Source organism: Sorex araneus, chromosome 6, assembly GCF_027595985.1.
Source record: "Sorex araneus isolate mSorAra2 chromosome 6, mSorAra2.pri, whole genome shotgun sequence".
In the NCBI taxonomy this organism is placed as follows: domain Eukaryota; kingdom Metazoa; phylum Chordata; class Mammalia; order Eulipotyphla; family Soricidae; genus Sorex; species Sorex araneus.
Genome location: NC_073307.1, coordinates 102,891,337 through 102,913,365, shown reverse-complemented (window position 1 = coordinate 102,913,365; position 22,029 = coordinate 102,891,337). Strand labels below are relative to the sequence as shown.

General features: G+C 52.2%; 1 protein-coding gene across 2 annotated transcripts in view; it reads right to left on the bottom strand.

The window, feature by feature from the left end:
- The window catches only part of XNDC1N (XRCC1 N-terminal domain containing 1, N-terminal like), a 35,242-nt gene that overhangs the window by 7,785 nt on the left and 5,428 nt on the right, over positions 1 to 22,029 (bottom strand). The window contains exons 2-14 of one of the 2 annotated variants that reach the window (XM_055141734.1): positions 21,186 to 21,350; positions 20,367 to 20,508; positions 19,176 to 19,331; positions 16,886 to 17,064; positions 12,563 to 12,648; positions 12,155 to 12,327; positions 10,561 to 10,642; positions 9,430 to 9,551; positions 8,003 to 8,100; positions 5,495 to 6,280; positions 3,826 to 4,032; positions 2,728 to 2,892; positions 901 to 1,075 (exon numbers count right to left, since the gene is read on the bottom strand). In XM_055141734.1, coding sequence (XP_054997709.1) covers positions 901 to 1,075; positions 2,728 to 2,892; positions 3,826 to 4,032; positions 5,495 to 6,280; positions 8,003 to 8,100; positions 9,430 to 9,551; positions 10,561 to 10,642; positions 12,155 to 12,327; positions 12,563 to 12,648; positions 16,886 to 17,064; positions 19,176 to 19,331; positions 20,367 to 20,508; positions 21,186 to 21,230 — 2,416 coding nt within the window. In that variant the 5' untranslated portion in view covers positions 21,231 to 21,350. Of the gene's footprint in view, positions 1 to 900; positions 1,076 to 2,727; positions 2,893 to 3,825; positions 4,033 to 5,494; positions 6,281 to 6,435; positions 8,101 to 9,429; positions 9,552 to 10,560; positions 10,643 to 12,154; positions 12,328 to 12,562; positions 12,649 to 16,885; positions 17,065 to 19,175; positions 19,332 to 20,366; positions 20,509 to 21,185; positions 21,351 to 22,029 lie in introns of those variants that run through there. The other variant, XM_055141733.1, reaches the window with a different exon arrangement.

Sequence of the window (22,029 nt, the reverse complement as noted above, 5' to 3'; positions counted from 1 at the left end):
AGACAGTGATTTCCTTCCTTCCTCCCTCCCTCCCTCCCTTCCTTCCTCCCTCCTTTTCTTTTCCCTTCCTTCTTTCCCTCTTTTCCTTCCCTTCTCTCTTCCTTCCTTCCTTCCTTCCTTCCTTCCTTCCTTCCTTCCTTCCTTCCTTCCTTCCTTCCTTCCTTCCTTTCTTTTTTTTTTTTTTCTTTTGCTTTTTGGGTCACACCCAGCAATGCACAGGGGTCACTCCTGGCTCATGCACTCAGGAATCACCCCTGGCGGTGCTCAGGGGACCATATGGGATGCTGGGATTTGAACCCGGGTCGGCCGCGTGCAAGGCAAACGCCCAACCCGCTGTGCTATCACTCCAGCCGCTCTTTCTTTCTTTCTTTCTTTCTTTCTTTCTTTCTTTCTTTCTTTCTTTCTTTCTTTCTTTCTTTCTTTCTTTCTTTCTTTCTTTCTTTCTTTCTTTCTTTCTTTCTTTCTTTCTTCCTCTCTTTCCCTCTCTCCTCTCTCTCTTTCTTTCCCTCTCTCTCTCTCTCTCTCTCCCTCTCTCCCTCTCTTTCTCAGCCACACCCATCAGGGCTTACTCCTGGCTCTGCACTCAGGGCTCACTCCTGGCAGGCTCAGGGACCTTTTGGGGTGCTGGGGATGGAACCTGGGTCACCTGTGTGTAAGGCAAATGCCTTACCCACTGTTCTACTGCTCTGGCCCAAAGAATATTTCTTAAAACTTTCACCCGGGGCCCCACGGACTAGCTCAGTGGCTTACAGCACCGGCTCTGCATGCAGAAGGCTGCAAGTTCAATCCCTGGTGCCACCAGATGCCCGACAGTGGCCCTGGTGGCTCTGCTGTCTGTGATCCCCACTGGGGCCATATCATGCGGGGACCTGCCACCCAGAGAAGGCTGCACACGAATACCTGTGACCCAGACCATGTGGAGCGAAGTCTCCCAGACGCTCTGGCTGCGGCCGTGGAAGGTGCTCAGCTGCGTCTCCATGGCCAGGGACTCCCCGAGCAGGAAGAGGAGGAACCACAGGTAGGAGGCGGAGTGCAGCAGGAACTTCAGCACGGGGATCTTCAGCAGGCGGCCCAGCTTTGGGGAGAGCAGGTGAGATCAGCTCCCAGAGTGCTGCTCGCCTCTCTCCCCATCGGGGTGAGCTTCCAGAATGCTCAGCCCACGCGTCACCTCCCTTCTCCCCATGCACTCGGGCATTTACTGGGAATGGGCTGTAATTAGGCCCAGTGTTTTCTTATCCCTGTCTCCTTCATGTTACGTGTTTTTTTTTTTTTTCTTTTTGGGTCACACCCGGTGATGCACAAGGGTTACTCCTGGCTCTGCACTCAAGAATTACTCCTGGCGGTGCTCGGGGGACAATATGGGATGCTGGGAATTGAACCCCGGTCAGCTGCGTGCAAGGGAAATGCCCTACCTGCTACCTGCTGTGCTATTGCTCCAGCCTGAGGTGAATTATTTCCGTTCTCATCTTTTCAGTTAAGGAATGAGGGTCCCAGGAGGAAGTGTAAATTTCCCTGGGTAGTTCCCTGGCTCATCACTCTCAACCATATTAAGTCTATCAGGGAATGGTTAAAGGTGCCTGCCTGTTTCTTATTTGTTTGTTTTTGTGCCACACCTAGTGGTGTAGGGCTTACTCCTGACTTTGTGCTCAGGAATCACTCCAGGTGGACTCATGGGACCAGATGGGACTCCAGGGTTTGAACTCAAGTTGACTGTATACAGCGACCTGCCGGACCATCACTCCAATACCCTTCATTTTATTTGCTTTGTTTTTAAGGCCAGCAACGCTCAGGGGTTGCCCTTGTTAGTGCTTGGGACCCTGCAGGGCTGTGGCTTGAACCCGAGCTCCCGCATGTAAATGATGTGCTCCTGTCCTTTGAGTTGTCTCCCTAGACCCGCTTTCATTTATTTATTTTGGGTTTTGGGTCACCTCTCATGGTGCTCCAGGTTACTCCTGGCTCTGCACTCAGGAATCACTCCTGATGGTTCTTGGGGACCATATGGGATGCTGGGAATCGAACCTGGGTTGGCCATGTGCAAGGCAAAAACTACCCACTGTACTATCTCTCCAATCCCTACTAATTATTATTATTCGTGGTGGGGGTTAGGCCACATCTGGCATTGCTCGGGGATTACTCCTGGTGGACTCAGAGGACCATATAGAGTGTTGGGGATTGAAGCCGGGTTGGCCGCATGCAAGGCAAACACCCTACCCTACTTATTATTTTTATTACTATTTCTTACTATTGCTCTGGCCCCTTCTATTTATTACTTTTGTGGTGCTTTCCCACTGAGTTGCAACTCCAGCTCAATTTGTATCTCAGCATTAATTTTATTTTACTTATTTTATTTTATCTTATTTTATTTTGCTTTTTGGGCCACAGCCAGTAATGCTGAGGGGTAGCTCCTGGCTCTGCACTCAGGAATTACTCCTGGCGGGGCTTGCGGGACCATATGGGATGCTGAGAATCGAACCCGGGTTGGCTGCGTGCAAGGCAAGCGCCCTAACCCCTGTACTATTGCTCTGGCCCCTTTATTTTGCTTATTTATTTTTTACTTTTGTTTTGGGGCAGAGGATTTCCTCCTGGCTCTGTGCTCAGGAATCACCCCTGACAGGGTTCAGAGGACTATCTGTGGTGCTGAGGACTGTTCCCTGGTTGGCTGCAGGCAAGGCAAGTGTCCTACTTGCTGTACCACATAGCCCACAGCTTTAATTTCAGTGTCCATACCCGGGATTTGGGTGCCAGCCAGTAGCCCAGGCAGAGGAAGGGCATGGTGAGGAAGATGAGGAAGGCGATGAAGAGCTTCCAGATGGTGGTGCTTCCACGCCAGCCAGCCAGGTTCCCACACCAGATGGAGGACAGGACTTGCTGGCAGATGGGGTGTGCTACAAACTAAGCAGGAAAGGGGGTGAGTGAAAGGGGGGTCTGCAGGTGGGCAGGAAGGAGAAGCCTGTTGGTTCTCACTCGCCTCACAGAGAGTGAAGCAGGTGTTGGGTCCCCCGGAGGCCAGGGGAGCAGAGAGGCGCTTGCGTGTGACCCGGGGCAAACTCCATCCCTCTTTGCCCCTTGGCTCCCTGGCAGATGAAGGATGTGCCCAACTGAATGATTTTTTCTGGGCCCCCAGGTGTACTAGGAGGAAGGTGGTACCCAAATCAGAGTGCTCAGAATTCCTGTCTTATTAAAGAGACCTGGACGGGCTTGAAGTGGGGAGCAGGGAGGCAAGCCTTCGTGTTGTGGGGAACAGAGCTGGAGGAGTCATTACCAAGGAAGGTTTGGGATGAAGCTCCTGCTGGATCAGGGTATCTGAGAGTGGCTGTGAGGGAGCCAGAAAGCGAATGTGTCTTTAGCTTAGTGGGGAAGGCTCCAGGAGACGCCTTGATTGCCATCTCCAGCCTGGGCGCTCTCAGTGAAGCCTGACAAAGAGCGTGAGATACTAACGCCCAACAACAGCTCAGCCCAAAGTTACTCAGGAGACCAGAGACAGCTGCGTGGGAGGCCTGGATGTCAGGGTTACGGGTGGGGTTTGGGGGCTAATGGGGCTTCCATGTTTAGACAGAGGTTGGAGCTTAACTCACGTTCAGAAGGGACCGTGGGGGGCCAGAGAGAAGGAACAGGGGCATGGCGTTTGCCTTATGCAGCAGGGCTGACCCTGGTTGGTCTCTGGACCACATCAGTCCCCAGGCCATGCCAGGGTCATGGCTCCCGAACACGAGTCAGGAATAGACTCTGAGCACTCCTGGTTGTGGTTGCAACCCCCCTCCCCCAAAGAAGCGGAGTGGGAGACACAGGCTCAGATGGAGGGGGGAAGGGAAGAGCCCCACTGACCCGCTTCTGGTTGTAGTTGACAGCCAGCCGCAGTCTTGCCAGGTTGGGGATGCCTTCCTCGAAGGCCTGGCCCAGGACCTCGGCTTCGGTCTCACTGTCCTCGCCCAGGTCATTGAGCACCGCGGTGACCTCGCTCTGGTTCCGGCACATGCCCAGCAGCTCGAAGCTGTAGTCCTGGCTCAGTGACTCCAGGGCGATGTACTCAGGCTGTGGGACAGACCCGTGTGTGCGGGTTCCGCAGGGGCATCAGCCCTGGGATGAGCCCCTCGGGCCACCCCGGCCCACAGCTGGTTGTCTCTCCCTTCTTGCCACCCCATCTCCCCGCGCCAGTGTGGCTGATGGGTCCTTCAACCGAGGTTTCTCTTTCCTAATCCATTTCCTGTCCTGCTTCTACACCAACTCTTTTCTTTTCTTTTGGGACACACCTGGCAATGCTCAGGAGTTACTCCTGGCTCTATGCTCAGGAATTACTCCTGGCGGTGCTCAGAGGACCCTATGGGATGCCAGGGATCAAACTTCAGTGCCCTACCCGCTGTACTATTGCTCCCATCTCTACACCCACTCTTAATGTCTTTCATGTGTTCTTTGAGTTGTTTTGTTTCATCTTATTTTGATGCCACACCGGTAGTGCTCAGGCCTTACTCCTGGCTCTGCTCAGAGCCCATGTCTGGCAGTGCTTGGGGGAAATCTATGAGGTGCTAGGATTTGAACCAGTGTCATGGCCGCAGCCACACACCAAGCAAGTACCTTAACTTTTGAACTTGGGTGCATTTCATTTTTTGGGGCCCCTCCCTTCTGTGAGAACTCGAGCCCGAAGTGAGGGGCTGAGTGAGAACAGGAGCTGCTGTCTTTGCCTCCTGCCTGCCCTTCCTCACCATGTTTGACCTGGGGTCCTATCCCAGGGTCTGGGGTAAGTGACTCCCCTTCTAGGCTTCAGCATTCTCACCTGGGAAGTGGGGACCACCCGACTCTGCCTCCTTCCTCAGGCTCCCCTTCTCGGGACCTGAAAACAGGCTCTGGGGGAGGGGTGAGGTGTGGTGAGCTACATACTGCTCAGGGCTCCACTGCAAGTGCTCATTTGTTCCGTCACCGGTGGCGACCCAGAGCGCCCTGCCTGCCTGGTCCAGACCAAGGGCTGTGGGGCAGGACTCTGGTCTCCCGAGCAGTTCCTGCTGCCAGGCCCTGGGCCTCCCCTGCACAGTCCCAGTCCCGCACCCACCCCTCAAATGCTTACCCTGCTCTTGCCCTGTGTGACCCTGCCACCAGCTTCTCCCTGCGTCTACCCTGACCCCCAGCGGTAGGTGACACCAGTTCCAGGTACCGGAGGCCACAGGCTGGGCCCTGATGAAGCTGAGCCGGAGGGCCGTGCCCCCCCATCCCTGCCCTCACTGTTCCAGAAGGGGCCACACAGTGGTGCTCAGGAGGAAGGAGTCTGGGGAATTTGGCCTTGGACTCAGCCCCACCCTGCCCCGGACGCCCCTAGAGCTGGCTGATGCCACCCCATCAGTCCAGGACCCCTGTGGAAAGGGTAGGGGGAACCTGGGGCACCCCTCCCATTGGAAATTGAGGCCTCCTCATTCTGCTTTGGTTTCCCACTTCCTGCGCATTGCGAGAACCTTGTTGAGGAGGGGGTGTGGCGAGGGAGCTGGGGTGCAGCCGCGACACCCACCTTAAACTCGGGCTCCTTGCGCGCCAGGCGCCGCAGCTCGCGGCTGAGCTGGAAGGCGGCCAGCAGGGCGTCGTCGCTGGCCAGCGAGAGGTGGGCGCGGCTGGCGATGCCGCGGTAGGTGTTGATGCGCGACAGGGAGAACTTGAGCAGGTCGTAGCGGCGGGCGTTGCTGCACTCGAGGCAGGCGCAGGAGACGGGGTGCGGCCGGGCGATGCTGTGGCCGTGCGCCATGAGCAGCTGCGCCACCTCGTACAGGTCCTTCTGGCAGGCCAGCGTGAGCGGCGTGACCCCCGGCGCGAAGCGGGAGCCGTCGATGGACGAGTCGAAGAAGGCCAGTGAGAAGGACCGCGTGTCCACTTTGCGCCCCTTCTCCCGCTCCAGCCGCGCCAGCAGGCGGCGCACTGCAGCCGGCTGGTTCGTGTCCACAGCCACCAGCAGGGCCTCGTGGACCTGCCGGAAGTCGAACTTGACATTGGCCAGCAGGATGTCGGTGATGGCCTCGTGGCCCAGGCGGATGGCCAGATTGAGAGCTTCCCGCCAGGACCGGTCCTCTGCCTCCTCCACGTGCCGCGGGGGCCCACTGGTCCCACCGCTGGGGGTCTCGAGCCCGGACTCCAGCAGCTGCTGCACCAGGCCCAGCTGCCCTTCCTGGATGGCCCCCAGCAGTGAAGGCGGGAACTTCAGCTTTTTGTTCACGATCTCTGTCCAGTTGGGCTGGGGTGGGAGGAAGGAGGCGAGAGGGTGGGACCCCAAGTCTCCAACCCCGCCGCCTAATATCCTCCCACCCTCCATGACATGCTCAGGGCTTATTCCCGGCTCTGTGCAGGCATCACTCCTGGTGGGGGTTGGGGAACCACGTGGGGTACTGGCGACTGATCGAGCCTGGGTCAGCTGCATCCCCACTGTGAAATTCTTCCATGGCCAGACACTTAGAGAAAGGCTCTCATCAACCATTTTATTATATACATTCTTGGGGGAGCAGTGCCAGGAGTGGATCTCAGCCCCCCGCCCCTTGGCGGAGTCAGATGTGAGCACTGGGAGGCTGACTCCCGCAGGCCCAGGACTGCCTAGCACCCACCCTGTTGACTGTCTCCCAGCTGCACCTCCCCACCAAGTCGCAGAGCCCCTGGGGACAGGACTGGACTTGCCCACACAGGAGGGTGAGTGCAGGGCCTTTCTGGGGCCCCTCGGCTCTGAGCAGGCTGGAGGGGGGGGTCCCCAGACTCCTTGACCAGTGCTCCCTCCCTCTGCCCAGTCCTGCTTGCAGGGGGCACATCCCCTCCACCCCTGGCTCACCCCTATCTTCTGTCAGGCCCAGCGCCAGCCCCACCAGCTTCTCCTCTGGGCCTCGGGTGCCCACAGGTGCTGTCCACCACCTTGGGGTCATCTAATCAGAACCAATCTGTTGTCCTGATGCCAGCCAGATACGGGCCAGGACGGGGGAAGGGGAGGACGCCTCTTACCGCGAGGGGGTCCATGGTGAGCTAGTCTCCTGGCAGGACGAAGGGCTGAGCTCCTGTGTGGCGCCCGTGTCTAAGTTCCTCTCCTGCCGGGCCAAACCCCGCCCCGGGCCCTCCCCGGGTCAGGACCAGCTGCTCCCCCTCTCCCCCGCACCCTGGAGACCAGGGGACCTGTGTTCATGCCATGTGAGGAAATCTCCTGGGAGGGGGGAGAGGACAGAGTGGCCCAGAGGTGCGACCTGGGGGTGGGATGGAGGGGCCTTGAGCAGGGTTTTGGGCAGATGGCGAAGGGGCTGCCTAGGCTGCTCCTCAGTCAGTCCCCCATTTGCCCTGTCCCCTCGTGGGGCAGGAGGAGGGCGCCGGTCTTTGTCACTGGGCGCTCACTCTGGGCTCGACAACGTGCTTCACCCGGCAGCACTATTCCCCGAGTCTCCCCGGGAAGTTAACCCACTAGGACACTGACAGTTCGGGTCCCTGTGGTTAAGGTGAGTCTCGGGGCGAAGCCCCCTTCGCCTTCCAGGGCCCCCCACGGCGCAGCCTGTGTGTGTTGGCGCGGGCTCTGCTTCTTCCCGAGTCTCTTCAGGAAAGCGGGCCCAGGGGACAGGCCCGAGCCCTGGTGGGGAGGGCGGGTCTCTTCAGGAAAGCGGGCCCAGGGGACAGGCCCGCGCCCTGGTGGGGAGGGTGGAGGACATTCTGAACCATGCCCCAAAGCCCTGCGGGGCGCCCCAACCCCACCCCAGGTGGTCCGCAGGGAAGAAGGCCAGCGCTGCCCCGGGGAGGACGGGGCGCCGTGGTGACAGAAACCTTGACGACTGAGAAGCCAGCAGAGTCCTGAGGGAGGCAGAGGAGGGCAGGCGCCGGGCAGGCTGGCTCTGCCAGGAGAAACCCTGCCCCCATCTCAGTACCACGGGGCAGCGGCCTCCCCCACGGCTCAAGCCTCCCCACACAGGCTGGCATGTGCCTCAATCTCTCCCGTAGAGAACAGCAACTGGCAGATAGGGCACTGGGTCCAGGAGAGGGGCGAGCTCTCGGGGGAGCACTCCCACACGATGGACGGCGGTGAGGAGGGAGAGGCGGACCGTGGTGGCGGCGAAGTCTCTCCACACGTGGCTGCGTGCTGGGGGAGAATCTCCATGGTGAAGAACCCTGGCGGGAGAGGAGGGGGCAAAAAACATTTCTGTGTGTATTTTTTGGGGGTTACACCCAAAAAGATTTACCATGCTTCAACATTATGCCGAGACACCTGGTGATGCTCAGGGCCTATTCCTGACTCTGTACTCAGGAGTGTCCCCCAGCTGTGCTGGGGAGGGGGGCGGGGGGACATATGTAATGCCAGGGATTGGAACCTCCTTGGCTGCATGCGAGGGGTTGTCTTCCCCGCTGTCCTTGCTCTCTGTGTTGAGGGGCAAAATCGGGCCAGCTCCCAGACAGAAGCTCCCCGCTGCCACTGGAAGTGCACACGTGCTGGGGTTCAATCCCTCACACGGCCAGGAGTGATCCAGGAGCCTGGAGGAGCCCCTGCACGCTGCCAGGTGTGACCCCCAAACAAAAAGGGATACAGTCACGTGGGCAGATTTACCCTGCTTGAACATTATACTGAGACTCTGCAGGCCAGAACCCACACAACCCGAGTCAGGGCTCAGACACTGCCTGACCTGGTGGGGTGAGCGTGGGGTAAAGGTGAGGGAGGATCACAAGAGCCACGAGACACAGCAGGAGGCGAGAAGGGCTCAGGTGGGAGCTGCCTGACTGAGGAGCTCAGGGGAGATGGGCAGATATGCGCCACTTGGACGCTGTCCGAGTCAGCAGCAGAAGGCACTGCTAGCCCATTCGTGTCTTACACGTCTGTTTCTTTTGCTGTTTCTAACAGTTTTATTTAGAGAAATAAGGAGTGAAGAAAGAGTGGGGCGGGGGGGGGAGTTCAAGGTCTTATTCTTGGCTCAGGAATCATTCTGGGTGATGCTCAGGGAGCATTATGGGGTGTGGGGTACTGTGCTCAAACATGGGTGAGGTGAGCCGCATGCGAGGCAAGGGTCCTACTGGCTGTACTCTCCCCCTGGTCCCTGTTTCTTGCGTTACTGTTTTTGGGCCACACCCAGCTGTGCTCAGGGCTGACTCTTGGCTCTGCACTCGGTGGTAAGGGACCATACGTGGTAGTGGGGACTGAGACCGGTTTGGTCACGTGCAAGGTATGTGCCCGATCTTAGGGACTATCTCTCAGGCCCCAAGAGACTGTCTGTTTCTTATTTCACCTGTGTGCCGGGACCCTGTTCCTTCCTGAGCTTGGCCAACGGCAAGATAGACTTGTCCTGATTTTGCAGGTAGTTCCATCTTGGGAGTCACAGAGATGACAAAGGCTAGACCCCCACTCACCACATTTCCTAACAATATCTCCAAATGTCCCAGTCCCACCTCAAGGGATGCTCCCACCACCATCCCCCAGTCATCCAATGCCTCTGGGGCACAGGAGTGTACCTGCACAGATGGGGCACTGTCCCTTCTCCTGGACAGCGCTGACTTGAGCCTGGGGTCGGGGACGTTCTCTCTGATCTGTCTTTGATGACCTCCTCTTGCTTGGGTTAGATTCAGAGACAAGTCTGCAAGAAAGAATGAAGCCTGGCATTAGCAGGAAACCTCTTGAATTAGGATGGAAAGAATGAGACTGGAATATGAAGCCGGTGTGACTCCATAGTCAAGCACCTACTCAGAATCAACAGACTCTCAATTCTGCAAAAACACAGCACAGAGGGTAGGGCATTTGCCTTGCACGCAGCCGAACCGGGTTCGATTCCCAGCATCTCATATGGTCCCCTGAGCTCTGCCAGGGGTAATTCCTGAGTGCATGAGCCAGGAGTAACCCCTGTGCATCACTGGGTGTGACCAAAAAAGCAAAAAAACAAACAAACAAAACAAAAAACGAACAACAAGCAAGAATGGAATGTAGAATCAAGGGGCTTGGGGCCAGAAAGAGAGCACAGTGGGTAAGGGTGCTTGCCCCGCAGGCAGCCAACCTGGGTTCAATTCCCAGCGCCCCATATGATCCCGCCAGGAGTGATCCTTGAGTGCAGAGCCAGGAGTAAGCCATGAGCACTGCTGGGTGTGGCTCTCCCAAAACAATAACAATAGCAGCAGCAGCAAGTTGGAGAGCCAGAAGCCCAGGGTTGGAGTTCTGAATTTCCCATGTGACCCATCAGACTTGAGGGAAGTCTCTGAGCTGTTTATTTTTGGATCACCCCTGGCGGTACTTGGGGACCATACTGTATCAGGGTTGGGACCAGAGCTGGTCACATGCCAGGGCAGTACCCTAACCCCTGGACTCTCCAGCCAGAAATCATTTAACTTTTGAACAGAGAACAGCGCTTTGCTGCTACGTTCTGTTTTTTTCTCATGGTGAGTCAGAATGACCATCTGATACAATTCAGTCTTTTGAACCGTTTCCCTGTTTCCATGATACCATTTCCCCACTATTCTCGAGTTCCACGCCACAAGATCACGACCCAAACACAGGGACCCCTGACTTAATGGACATAAGCGGGGCAAGGAGGAGAGCTGGAGAAGGGCAGCAGGTCTGGGGAGGCGAGTGGGGCCTTCCGAGCTGCTACTCACCCGCTGGCTTGCGCCTCCCGTGTCCTCTGTCTCTTCGCCCTGCGCATGCCACTCTCTGTGTTCTGGTTCTCAGGTCTGGGCTCTGGGTTAGAAACGTTCATTAAGTAGCTTCTTAAGGAAAGAACTTTCACCCGGGATGTTCCTTCTTTTACAAAGACTCTTTCTAGTCTTCAACAAACTCAAATCTTTGCTGAAACGCTAACTCCTATGAGGCACTTTCCCTAAATTCTTTCATCCAAATCTTGTCATTTCATTCTGCTTTGCTTTCCAAAGCACTAATCATCACAGTTTTAAGTTTCGTTTTGTTTTTTTTTGGGTCCCATCTGGCAGTGCTCTGGACTTACCCCTGGCTCTGTGCTCAGGGATCACTCCTGGATGTACTCAGGGGATCATTTGTGGTTCTGGGGATTGAACTGGGGCTGGCCATGTTCCAGGCAAGTGTCTTACCCTGTATGGTCTTTCTGGCCCCAATGGTTTTAAGTTTCCTTTTTGGGGGATACATCCTCAGATGCTAAGGGGTCATTTCTGGAGGTGCTAAGGTGCCAGGAATCAAACCCAGGCCCCCTATGTTCTCCAGCCCATAAAGCTCTCTCTCCGGCCATGAAATTCATATTTCTTTGTGTGACATGTACTGATGTTTCCCTACTAGTGTAGGAACACTGCTCTTTTATTTATTGTGCTATCTCTGGCATAGGACCTTATATGAGACTGTCAAATAAATGATCACAACACAACCATTTATTGATCTATTCAGAACTTAACAAAATATTTTGTCTAGCACTTAAAATATTTAAAAATGCCTTCATAGCTCCAGTGATCAGCTAGTAGATGATCCAAAAAAGATTAGTTCCTTGAGCTGGAGGGACAGTACAGGGTTTTAGAGTACCCTGGTTTCATTCATATGGTCCAGAGAATTGCTGGGTACAGCCATAGAGGTCTCTGAGCACCCTTGGGACAGCACGGGTAATCTGAGGCACCACGGACACAGCACTGAACTACCAGCCCACTTGCAGGAGGGGTCCTGGGCAGCCTGATAATGGCTTGGTAGGTCCCACTTTTACAACACCCTTCCCCCCAACCCAACACACACAGCAAAATAAAGCCTAAGTCTGAGAAGGCTTCAAAGGTGCTACAGTGCATGGTCTGCATGCAGGAGCCCCAGGTTCTATCCCCTGAATGCCCCAGAATATTTCTCAAACCTTTTTCTATGGTTAAGTTCCACTATCTCCCTACTTTACGTCTTCAATAGGTGCCAACACACCATCACCCTGACTTACCTGGTCTTCTGAGATGATCACAGAAACATGAATACATTAAGAGGCCCCTGATATTGCGATTTATAAGAAAAGTATTTTGTCAAACAAGCAAAACACATCCCATATATATTTGATTTATCTAGCTCACTATTCCTCAAATTCTAAGAAATTTTTAATGTTGAAAGTTTACACAGATATCTTTTGTTAGGTGAATGAGGTAGCATTTGGATGCCATCTAGTAACTAACCAAGAGATTATGGGTTTAGAACTCTGAAGCCCCCAGCTCTGCGGAGGGAGAGGAAGAAAGCCAGCCCAGGTGAGCGGTCCCGAGGCCTCACCTGCACTGTCTGTCTGGCTGGAGCCTGGTTCTCCGTGGTTGTTTGCTGGACTTGGCGCACTGGCTGGAGGTGTTCTGCGAGCAGCTGACAGCACCATGTGGGCCGACCGGCCCAATGTCCCTGGCTGCAGCTGCTTTAGCATATTCTTAAGCTTGGAGATTTCCTCCGTGTTCCTGCAGGGAAAATACAGCGAATCTGATTGCACTCAGAACAGAGCCTCCACCTATTCACCCAAGTCAGTGGCATCTAACCAAGAGAGCCGCTATGGCACCCGACAGGGTTAGTGTTTGAGGATGGTCTTCCCTGAGGGAACCTGGCTGGGTCTGTGTGCCGTGGGTGACTTGGCAACTGAGAGCCAAAGAAGAACCACAGAAAGGTCAGGAGACCGGCATGCTCGCAGCTACATACTTTGGGGGCTCTGGGAAGAATGTTCTTCGGATGGACGGATTAGCCATCCAGGGGCTTGGATCAGACTCTTGAGCTTCAGAAGAGACCTGAGGAAAGGAAAAGCCACAAGATGAAAGAAGGCCATTCACTGTGGGGGGACACCGCCCCCTAGTGTCGGGCAATGCTCCCCGCCCTGCGGAATCCGTTTTAGCTAGTGACTTAGCCCAGTATGCACAGCTGTACCCTCTGCTGGTATGTGACAGTCTGTTCTAGCTCTAAGGTGTGAAGTTCTGTGATTTTACTTCCACAAAGCCAAACCATTGGTGATGATTCTCAAAGACCCTGAGGTAAAAGAATATAACCTACTGGAAAGAAAAAAACAACTGTAAGACTGATACAATATGCAAACTTTTCAAATTGCACACACACACAAACATATAGGTGTGTGAATATCTGTATACATACACATACATGCTCATATACAAATTTGATTCATGTGTGCATAGACTCAATGATATCTCTTTAGACACATATGAGAAAAATGATACATTTCTTTTTGGTTCTGCTTTTTTATGGTTTTTATTATGGGTTTTGGGCCACATCTGGCCTTGTTGAAGGCTTACTACTGATAGCACAGTGGTTACTCCTGGAGGTGTTCAGGGGGCCATATGGATGCCAGGGATCTACTCTGCGTCAACCATATGCAAGACAAGCGCCCTATTCACTATACTTTCGCACTCTCTCTTTTGGGGCTGGGGGGGGAAGGGGCACACCTGGCAGTGCTCAGGGGATTGAATATGTGGTAATGGGAACTGAACCCAGGTTGGCTGTGCCCTGCTCCTGTACTACTGCCCTGACCCTTCATGGGTCCTTTTAAAGAAAATCATAATCAGCATGATTCGCGGCTTAATTTTGAAGGTTTGAAAGTCATGAAAATTTCGTTTTCATTCCCTGGCTAGTCATGAAATGACAGTCTCTTCTTTTTTTTTTTTTTTTTGCTTTTTGGGTCACACCTGGCAATGCACAGGGGTTACTCCTGGCTCTGCACTCAGGAATTACCCCTGGCCGTGCTCAGGGGACCATATGGGATGCTGGGATTTGAACCCGGGTCGGCCGCGTGCAAGGCAAACGCCCTACCCGCTATGCTATCTCTCCAGCCCCGACAGTCTCTTCTTGAGCCATAAATGTGAAAGTACTGTTTAATTTTCTAGGGTTCTAATTTATTTAGTTTTCTAGGGTTCTAATTAAACTTCAGATGGAATACTACTAGCAAGGGTAAGCAGAAGGGTATGCGAAGATGGTCTAAGCTTAGTTCTAAATGTGAGCAATCGCTAGAACTGAGTTCCGGGACAGAGGCTGATCAGAGCAAGGCAGCCTGGGTTTAGATCCACTGACACATTTAGCAGTGACCATTAAATCTCTCTGAGCTTCTGTTTCCTCACTGGCAAATGGGCGATCATAAATGACTTTATTTCACAAGGCTAAATGCACATCGGTTTTGTTTCCATTATCATATGCCACCAGAAGGAAACGGAAGAAAAAAAATGCCTCGGATGTTTCAAGCTGTTTTGTTTTCATGTTTTGGGGGACACACCTGGCAGTGCTTAGGGCTTACTCCTGGCTCTGTGCTCAGGGATCACTTCTGGCAGGGCTTGGGGATCCTACGCAGTACTGAGGCTCGAACCCAGGTCAGCCACGTGCAAGGCAAGTGCCCTAAGTGCTGTACTATTGCTCTGCCCCATAGGCATCTTTTTATTTGTTTTGCCTTTGGGTCACACCCAGGCAGTGCTCAGGGCTTACTCCTGGCTCTGCACTCAGAAATTACTCCTGGTGGTGCTCAGGAGACCATGAGAGATGCTGGGAATTGAACTCAGGTGTGCTGCATACTGTTACTTCAAGTATGCTGCATACTGTTACTCCAGCCCAAGTGATAAAACTGTGTGCCAGACGTTCATTTTCCTGGATAACCAACTTCTGTAAAACTTTCCAGTGCCTCTGTGCCATGGGGCTCCAGTGGTGCGCCTGACCAGATACTCACCCTATCATGGTCAGTGTCTTCCTGACATGATGCCCTGGAGCTACAGACTCCCAACTCCCCCTCTCCCCTACCCCAGCCAGGTTCGAGAGGTTCAGAGTATTGTTGAGGGCCCGCATTTTGACCTAGAGAGGAAGACCACAGGGCCTGGTTTGCCCAGGGCAGTTCTGCTTTACGGCTGTGGTCACTGCATAATTCTAACGGCACTCAGTCTGACTCTCCAAGTCCTGATCAGAACGGGACATTTTGTGATGACCCTATCTCCAAAGCGCCACTGAGGAGTCGTTAACACAATGAGCAATTGTGTACAAGCTGACTTTGTTCTGGGTACTGGCCAGGCTGCCCGGAATTCATCAGGGAACAAGACAGACAGGTCTCTGAGCCCGCACAGCCTGGGTCACTGAGCTCATCAGCTTCCCGAGCAGTGGTGGCGGCGCAGAGCCTGAGCACCGGAACCTGCTTCTGCTGGCCCTCTGGCTTTTCTTTTTTTAGCTCTTCCCTCTCTGACAATCAACCTCACACCTGGCTTTGCTTGGTCTCAGCTCTCTCCCAGGGCGGCACTACAAAAGCACTGACTATTATTTGTCTATTCTCTCAGTTCCAACTCCCTTTTCTCTTCCCAGTCAATACCCAGAGTCTTCGTTTTCTTTGCTTTTTTTTTTAAGTGAAGGAAAATAGCGAAAAAAATTTAGAGACATGTGAGGGGAGAGAAAAAGCTAGCGACATTTGCTCAAGAGAGAACACAGGTTTCTCTCGAGTCCTCATTTTCTTAGTAACTTCAACAAGAATGACAGCTGTGAGATTCACTTCTGGGAGCTGAAATTTTCTTTTTTTGTTTTTGTGAGCTGGGAGGGATTAGCCCCAGGACTTCAGACACACGAAGCACACCGTACCACTGAGCTACCTCCCCAGCCGCTGCAAAGTGAACTTCTTTGGTTTATGGGACATTTGAAGTTTCCAAGGATGGACTGTGCCTAGGAAGTAATGTGGTGCAATGAGAGGAAATCTGATTTCGAATCTTTCTGTATTCTTACTGTGTCACTCTAAATATGTACACTTGCTGATCTGAGATGGGAAGAAAAGGGAGGGCTAAATGAATGCCTCCTTCCTCCTCCATCTTGTTTTGATTTGTTTGGGGGCCACATCCAGAGGTTCTCAGGGTTTATTTACTTGACTCTGTGCTTAGTGCTCACTCCTGGAAAGGCTCAGGGAACCACACGGGTGTGGGGATTAAATCCAGGCAGTTTATTTTTAAGGGCCTGAATATTCAAACTTAGTCATTGTAAAATTAGTTACTCATGATTAGGTTTCATGAACAAAATGTCTCAACATGGATCCCTCTCAAGAGTCCACTTACCTCCGCTAATGCCCCCCACCCCCATCCCACCTGCCTCCTACTCAGGTGGTCACGTACGAGCCAAGTGTCCTACGTGCTGTCCGATCTCTCCAGCCCAAAGACTTAGCATTTCTACATCTCTAAAATTCTAGGTTTCTAGTTTTGTGATTACAGGTTTGTGTTTGTGAGTGGATTCAAATGAAAGGTACTGGGTGGGAAAGGTAAGGTGGAGTGACCAGTGGCGAGAAAGCCGGAGTCACAATAGGTCCTGAAAGCAAAAATAACTTCAAAATCAGTTGAGAAAGAGGAGGTTAAGCGGACTAGGACCCTCTACATCTCGACATGGCCCGAAACCTTGCAATTGTCTCTGACGAGGGTGTGTGTGTTGTGCAGAGAGAAAGAAGAACACAGACAGGAGCACAGAGCACCTGTCTAAAGCCAGAGCTGGCTTTACAAGAAGCAGGGAACAATGACCAGAGGGACCTGTAGTAAGCCCTAGGACTTTCAGAAAAGCAGCACAAAGACCCAGAACCCAAGACCCAAGAAATAAAACATGAGAATAAGTACGGATCTCAGAAGACTTCCCTCATGGTTAAAGAACAAATGGCCCAATGGCTTTTACAAGCTACATCCCATTTAGTTTGCTTCTTCTTTCCTATTTTTTGGTTTTTGGGCCATGCCAGGGGATGCTCAGGGGTTATTCCTAGCTCTGTGCTCAGGAATCACTCCTAGGGTGCTCAGGGGACAATACGGGATGTCGGGGATCGACCCAGGTCAACTGCATCCAAGGCAAACGCCCTACCCACTGTACTAACTTTCTGGCCCCCAAGTTTGCTTCTCCCCTTGGTCACAGAAAACCTATGAACTTCGGGATGTGAATGAGTGTCTATGGCTGTGCCTCCTCCATCCAGCCTCCCCAATAGAAACCAGAAAGAGTGACTAGATTAACTCCATGATTCAACACCACGTATACCTGGCTCAGCCCAGAGCTCATGGGGACTGAGAGACCCAAGACAGGGTCATCTGAAGAGTCCGGTGAAGAACACACCCGCAGGAAGGCCAGGCCAAAGGACTGGTGACGCGTGAAGGGCTGGGAGCAGGTGAGGCGAAGTCGATCCCAGGAGTCACCCGAGGCTGAAGCCAGGAAATCACCTCCAGGGCAAAAAATGAGCGGAAGAAAATGCATAAATGAGAGGGAAAGAGAAAGTGAGAGCTAATAACTAGGAAAGGAAAGACAGGACCTACAGATGCCAGCAAATGGAGGACAGGAGTCACCTGTGCCCACAGACTTGGTGCCTGGTAGGGCAAAGCAGGCCAGCGGGGTCCACTCAGACACCATCACTCTTCTTGGTCATTTTCACACTGATCCCAGCACGAACATTCCCTCATTCTACACGTGTGTATATGTGTGTCTTCATAGAACCCGGTCCTGCTCAGGGCTTACTCCTGGCTCAGTGCTCAGGAATCATTCTGGCAGGGATTGATCAGGGAAGGCTATATGGGGTATCGGGAACTGATCTGAAGTTGGCAAAGAGCAAAGCAAGAGGCTTAACCCTGGCACTACTGCTCTAGCCCTGCATGTATTTTTTCGTGATATAGGGATTGAATCCAGGCCTCACATATTAGCATGTACTCTACTAATGAACCAAATGCTTGGGTTGCCCTAATGTTTCATTCGAAGAGGAAGTATCTGTCGTGCTGGGGTCTGCTGTGACCACTGGGCCGATGAATTAGCTGAGCTACCCTTCTTTGATCACTCTGAATCACCCTTCTTGAACCAGAGACAAAACTCTCAGTCACCTCATCCCTTCTATCCTCACTCACAATATCTCATACCAGGGGCTTGAGTTATGATAGTGCAGCAGGGCTGCTGACCCAGGTTCGATCCCCGGCACCCCATGGTCCCCTGAGTCCCACTAGAGTGATCCCTGAGCCAGAGCTAGGAGTAACCCCTGAGCCCTGAAGGGTGTAGCCCCCAAAAAAACCAAAATCACATACCAATACTACACCTCTTCTCACTTTTAGCTCTCAGCACTATCCCCTTTGTATGCCCTCTTCCTTCACATTACAAGCACCTCCAATTGAAAAAAAAAAATTTGTTTTTGGTTTTGGGGCAACATCAGGCTGTGCTCAGGGGTCCATATGGGCTGCTGGGGATCAAACCCAGGATAGCCGGGTGCAAGGTAAATGCTTTACCCACTGTAGTACCTCTCTGACTTCCTTATTTACTTCCAATTATAAATGCAGACTTCCAATTTAAATGTGGACAAATCCTTGTGAGCCTGTAAGTCCCTAAGAGGCAGAGCTTAGTTTCTTCTATACTGCTGAATGAACAGAGATTTGCACAGAAACACAATATGCTACCTAACTGGAGCCATCATAAACACACACGCACACACACCCTTCCATTACTTATATGCCAACATTTATCCTGTACTCACAAAGCCATCATAAACACACACACACACACACACACACACCCTTCCATTACTTATATGCCAACATTTATCCTGTACTCACAAAGCCATCATAAACACACACACACACACACACACACACACACACACACACACACACACACATACACACACCCCCTTCCATTACTTATATGCCAACATTTATCCTATACTCACATTTACTGACATTCATATAAGTAAAAATACACTATCCCCTAATATGGGTTCTCCATCAGACTCCGAGTCATGTTATCTGTCAATATAAATCATGCATCATAAATACCCAACCTATTATGTATTCTCCACATTTCCCAGCCCTCCTCATCTTTTGTGGTGCCAGAGATCGAGCCGAGCTCTGGGCCTGCAGAGGCAAAGCACGTGCTCAACCACATCCTTGGACATGCATTTTCATCAGAGAGAAACCACACAGATGCCACACCACTGCATTCACCACCAGAACCCCTACAACAAGGGCCCTATCACAGTGTACCCCGGCAGCACGTACAGGCCCCCACAGTATGTATCTCTCATCTCTTTCTCTCCCACAACTTGGCTCCTTTTGTCTCTACTTCATTCACTCATTCCTTGGTTTTCTTTCATTTATTGTGCAGGATATGGAACCCATGGCCTCCCAAGGTGTGTGCTCTACCACTGAGTAAAGGCCCGGCCATCTTTACCATGCTTATCTACTTAGGTTTTTGGGCCATACTGGGTGGTAGTTGGAGGAGCAGGTGGAGCTGCTGAACCTGGCATGCAAAGCGTGAGCTCCAGTCCTTTTTGAAGTTATCTCCCTGGCCCCATCCTTACCATCTTTAAACATGCGAACCCCTGAGCGGTTTTTCCCCTGCTTTGAATCCATGAGGGACATTAGCATGGTTGCAGGGAGCAGGGTGACAAAAGGTCTGTCCAGGGGCCAGGAAGAACGGCCCACATCGATTTGCAGGAAAGCACAGCCACAGTTACCTGGGGATAGAAGATTGAGAGAAGGACAGTGTGATGCGATGACAGGAACTCCCTGACAGCAGACAAAGGAAGCAGGTGGCCAGAGGACATGCCCCAGTTCTGGAGCTACACGGAAGCTGAGCAAGGACAGGCAATATATCGGGTCCCAAAGGGAGCCAGTAAGAGGTAGGATGAGATCCAGCTGCTAAGGACAATTCACGCTGTTTCTCCTGTCAGAAATCTGCCACTGATGAAGACATTTGTCACTTCCCTGACCTCCGGCTGCGACAGGCAAGGCTCAACTCTCGAGATTGCTCCTGGTGGTGCTTGGGATGGAACCTGGGTTGAGCATCTCCAGCCCCAACTCTATGGCTCTTAATACATACCGGGGAGTCCAGCATCTTTTGGTACTGACAGAACCAAGATCAATGTTCTTTGCTGAGTTTCTGTGCCAGATAAACCAAGGTCAATCTTTTCAACTCCTTATGGATCCTTCCTGGTTAAGGTTGTGCAGTTCATCCCTAGCACCTTCCTGACACTGATATTTAGAGGCATATACTGATCGTCTGCTGGCATGTATACTGATGTTAGCACTTAGCACCTGGGTCTTCCCCCAGACCACAGAGGTCAAAGTGGGCCGCTATGCTGCATCCTCCAGGGAGACCTTCATCCTCAATTCGGTGGAAATGGAATCCTAGACGTTCTCCCGCAGCACACACCACCAATGGAAAGAGCCATGCTAGGTGGACCTTATTCTAGGAAGGTTTTTTTTTTTTTCTTTTTGGGTCACACCTGGCAATGAACAGGGGTTACTCCTGGTTTTGCACTCAGGAATTACTCCTGGCAGTGCACAGGGGACCATATGGGATGCTGGGAATCGAACCTGGGTCAGCCGCGTGAAAGGCAAACGCCCTACCTGCTGGGCTATCTCTCCAGCCCCTGATTCCAGGAGGGGTTTTTAGCTAGACTGAATGCAGGTATTTGGGGGAACATGGGAGAAGAGTGTGTCCCCTCTGGCCTCCCAGTGATTTCCAGATCCCCAGAGAACTTCCTCACCCACGTCGATGTAGCCAATGGTCACTGCTTTCTCCAGCTGTAGTTCTACTTTCAGTTGGCCACTCTTGTCACGTGGGCAGCTGAGCCAAGGTCCTCTCTGGCTGTCTGGGTTCAGCAAGTTCTCCACAGGGAACTTGGGATCCTAAATCAGAAAAGGGAAAAAACCTGGCAAGTTCACAATGCCAAGGGAGAAAAAGATGCTGCCCAGGAATGACGGCTCCTTAGTCTCCCAACCTTCCTGGGCATCTTTACATACTGAAAAGGAGGAAGACCACGGGGATCCAAGCTCTGACTTCCACTTATTTACCAGACTACCTTATTTCATCTTCACCATAGCTCTTAGGTGGTTACTAGCACCATTAAAAATATCTTTGGGAGGCTGGAGTGATAGCACAGAGGGTGGGGCATTTGCCTTGCACGAGGCTGACCCGGGTTTGATTCCCAGCATCTCATATGGTCCCCTGAGCACCGCCAGAGGTAATTCCTGAGTGCAGAGCCAGGAGTAAACCCTGAGCATTTCCGGGTGTGACCCAAAAAGAAAAAGAAAAAAAAAAAAGATTTCTCAGGCCTTTGAAGGCAAAACATTCTACCTCTACACTAAGTACTTCTTTTCATGTCTAAGACAAGCTCACAGTTGTCTTCGGGGAACAACCTAAAGGCAAGGGCCTTACTTCTCACCTTGACGTTGGATTGTCAAACACAGGACAATGTTTCTATTAGATTAGGAGCTTCCTAAACATGGAACCAAATCTCCCACTTTTTCACACCTTTGTGAAATCAGGGAAAAAAAAAAAAAGTCATGCCCGCCAATGACAATACCTGAGAAGAGAATGACACCACATGGCTGATCTTCACAGGAGCCATGGTGGGCCCAGCAGGAACCTGCACTGTCCCAGTTACACAGCCTGAACACTTTCTCCTCAGATTGCTTCTGACGTTTATAGTGTGGATCCATTAGCTTCCAGAAGAGAAATCATGTCACTCCTGAAGAAGAGAACAAAAGTAAAATCCAACTAGCCAAGGGTGTCTCATTATCAGACTTATTTGCTGCCTGTGAGATGGTTTCTGATGAGCCTCAGAAGCTTGGTGGGAACAGAGTGAGACCAGCTGAAGAGAGGCCCTCAGGAGTGCAGAGCCAGGAGTAACCCCTGTGCATAGCCGGGTGTGATCCAAAAAAAAAAAAAAAGAAACAAGTGCAAAGCAACCACAGGGTATGAGAGCAGGAAGGACAAGAGACCACAGCGCTCTGGTAATGCTGGATGTAAGTGCTCCCAAGAGCATGAACCTTCAATCATTCATCTTTCACTACGGCTGGTGGTACCAGGCTGGGGACCAAAGCCAGGGCTGTAGATGGAGAAGCCACGTACTCTACTGCTGAGCCAAATCATTCATCTTTACATTCCTAGAGCCTGGCACATACTAAGGATGTGCCACAGATGCTCAACAAAATATATAATGCAAGCCTCTATTCTTTTCCTTCCTCCCATTGAAAGAAATCTTCCTAAATCAGGTTTCATTAAGTTACTTCTTGGCTATAAATTTTCAATGGCTTGCTGATGTATGCAAATCCTTGCTACGTGATAGATACTAAATATATTTTAATTCAGTTTGACCTTTCAAAGCATCTAAAATGTAGATTACAGTTTCAGTTTCATCTCTTATG